At 62.3% G+C, this 1,484-nt stretch overlaps 1 protein-coding gene across 3 annotated transcripts in view; it reads left to right on the top strand.

The window, feature by feature from the left end:
- Nucleotides 1–1,484, top strand: part of ETS1 (ETS proto-oncogene 1, transcription factor) — a 131,127-nt gene that overhangs the window by 63,573 nt on the left and 66,070 nt on the right. The window contains exon 1 of one of the 3 annotated variants that reach the window (XM_007463629.1): nt 788–1,202. The exons of 1 other annotated variant lie outside the window; for it this stretch is intronic. In XM_007463629.1, coding sequence (XP_007463691.1) covers nt 1,121–1,202 — 82 coding nt within the window. In that variant the 5' untranslated portion in view covers nt 788–1,120. Of the gene's footprint in view, nt 1–787; nt 1,203–1,484 lie in introns of those variants that run through there. One more of the 3 variants, XM_007463630.1, reaches the window with a different exon arrangement.

Below are 1,484 nucleotides of genomic sequence, written 5' to 3'. Positions count from 1 at the left end.
AGGGAAACTGGAAGCTTAAGGAAGCCCAGGAGTGGATGCTAGTTTGGGGGCCCTGTTCCTGACTCTCCCAGTAATAAAGACGACGTTGGGCCTTTGTTTTGGGTCTCCAGAAGGCTGCCTTGGGCTCCATCCTTATCAAGGGCAGGTCATTTTAAACTAATTTCTTAACGATGACACTTGTTGGCCCTTGAAAAAATCGAAGGCTCCTCCAGCAATCCAGTCCCGATCCCTGACTCATAATCGGCTGGAGTCCAATATTCCCAGAGCCCTTTGAGGACACTGGCTTGGAGCCCCCTGCGCTTGCTCGCACGCAGGCCCCTCCAGTCGCTGCCTCACGTCCTGTGTGTCAGTCTTTGTGAATGAATGATAGACACGCACTTGGAGAACTATGCCGCTCCCGGGACGGGGCGGGAGCGGGTGACCAAGTCCTCAAGAATGCGTGGAGAATCTGACGGACTTTCCCGAAGGGCCGGAGCGGCCTGGGTACCCGCTGGCTCCGCGTGCGGCTTCTCTGCGGCCCGGCTGCAGTGCCCTGGGGGCAGAGGGCGCGGCGGACGCCGAGCTCCGCCCAGCCTTCCTTTCGGTTTGGACCGCCGCCGGCGATTGGCCGGGGGTCCAGGGCCCCGCCCCCGGCCTGCCCTCCCCTCGCCGCCCCTCCCCTCGTCCCTCCCGCCCCCCCCCCGCGGAGACCCTGGGGGAGGGGGCCGGGCGCGCAGACCCGAGGCCTGGGCTCGGCGCCTTGAGTAACGCCCCAAAGAGGAGGGGAGAGCGCGCGGGCGAGGGAGGGAGTCGGCTCCGGAGAGCGAGGGCGAGGGCGAGCGCAGGCGGCTTGCCCGCGGAGAGGAGGGAGCCGGGCCAGGACTAGGAGGTAGCCGGCGGGGCGCAGGCGAGGCGGGCACCCGGCGCGCGCACTTTCCCGCAAAGTGCCAACTACCCGGGAGAGAGTTCCGGCCGCTCACCTTCTGGGCGCCGGGGAAAGTCAGCGGGAATTTGAGATTTTAGGAAAGAAGGTCCGATCCCCCGTCCCCTGTCCCTTGTTACTTATCCCCATTAAAAAGAGAAACAACAAGAATAACAGCAAACTTGCTCTAGTCCCGTCTGTCCCCCCACTCCTGGCACCATGAAGGCGGCCGTCGATCTCAAACCGACTCTCACAATCATCAAGACGGAAAAAGTGGATCTGGAGCTTTTCCCATCCCCGGGTGAGTGGTGACTGCCGAAGCCCCCACTCCAGCTCTCGGCCAGAGGCCGGGGTCCCCTCCGCTTCTACCCTCTTCGCTCTTCCCTTCCAGGCAGTGGTGCGTTTCTGCCGGAGCTTCTGCCTGAGCAGGCGATGCTGGTGGCAGCTGGAGAGAGGTAGAGAGGAAGAGGACTGTTGGTGGCCCGAGACCCTTGTCTGGGGGGTGGTATTTATTTTCACAGCTGTGTTTTTGTGAGTAATGGGAATAAGCTTTTAGAATGGCCAGCACTCCCATTCCTGCCTT

Source organism: Lipotes vexillifer, unplaced genomic scaffold (assembly GCF_000442215.2).
Source record: "Lipotes vexillifer unplaced genomic scaffold, Lipotes_vexillifer_v1.1 scaffold442, whole genome shotgun sequence".
NCBI classification, from domain to species: domain Eukaryota; kingdom Metazoa; phylum Chordata; class Mammalia; order Artiodactyla; family Lipotidae; genus Lipotes; species Lipotes vexillifer.
This window is presented reverse-complemented; position numbering and strand designations above follow the sequence as displayed.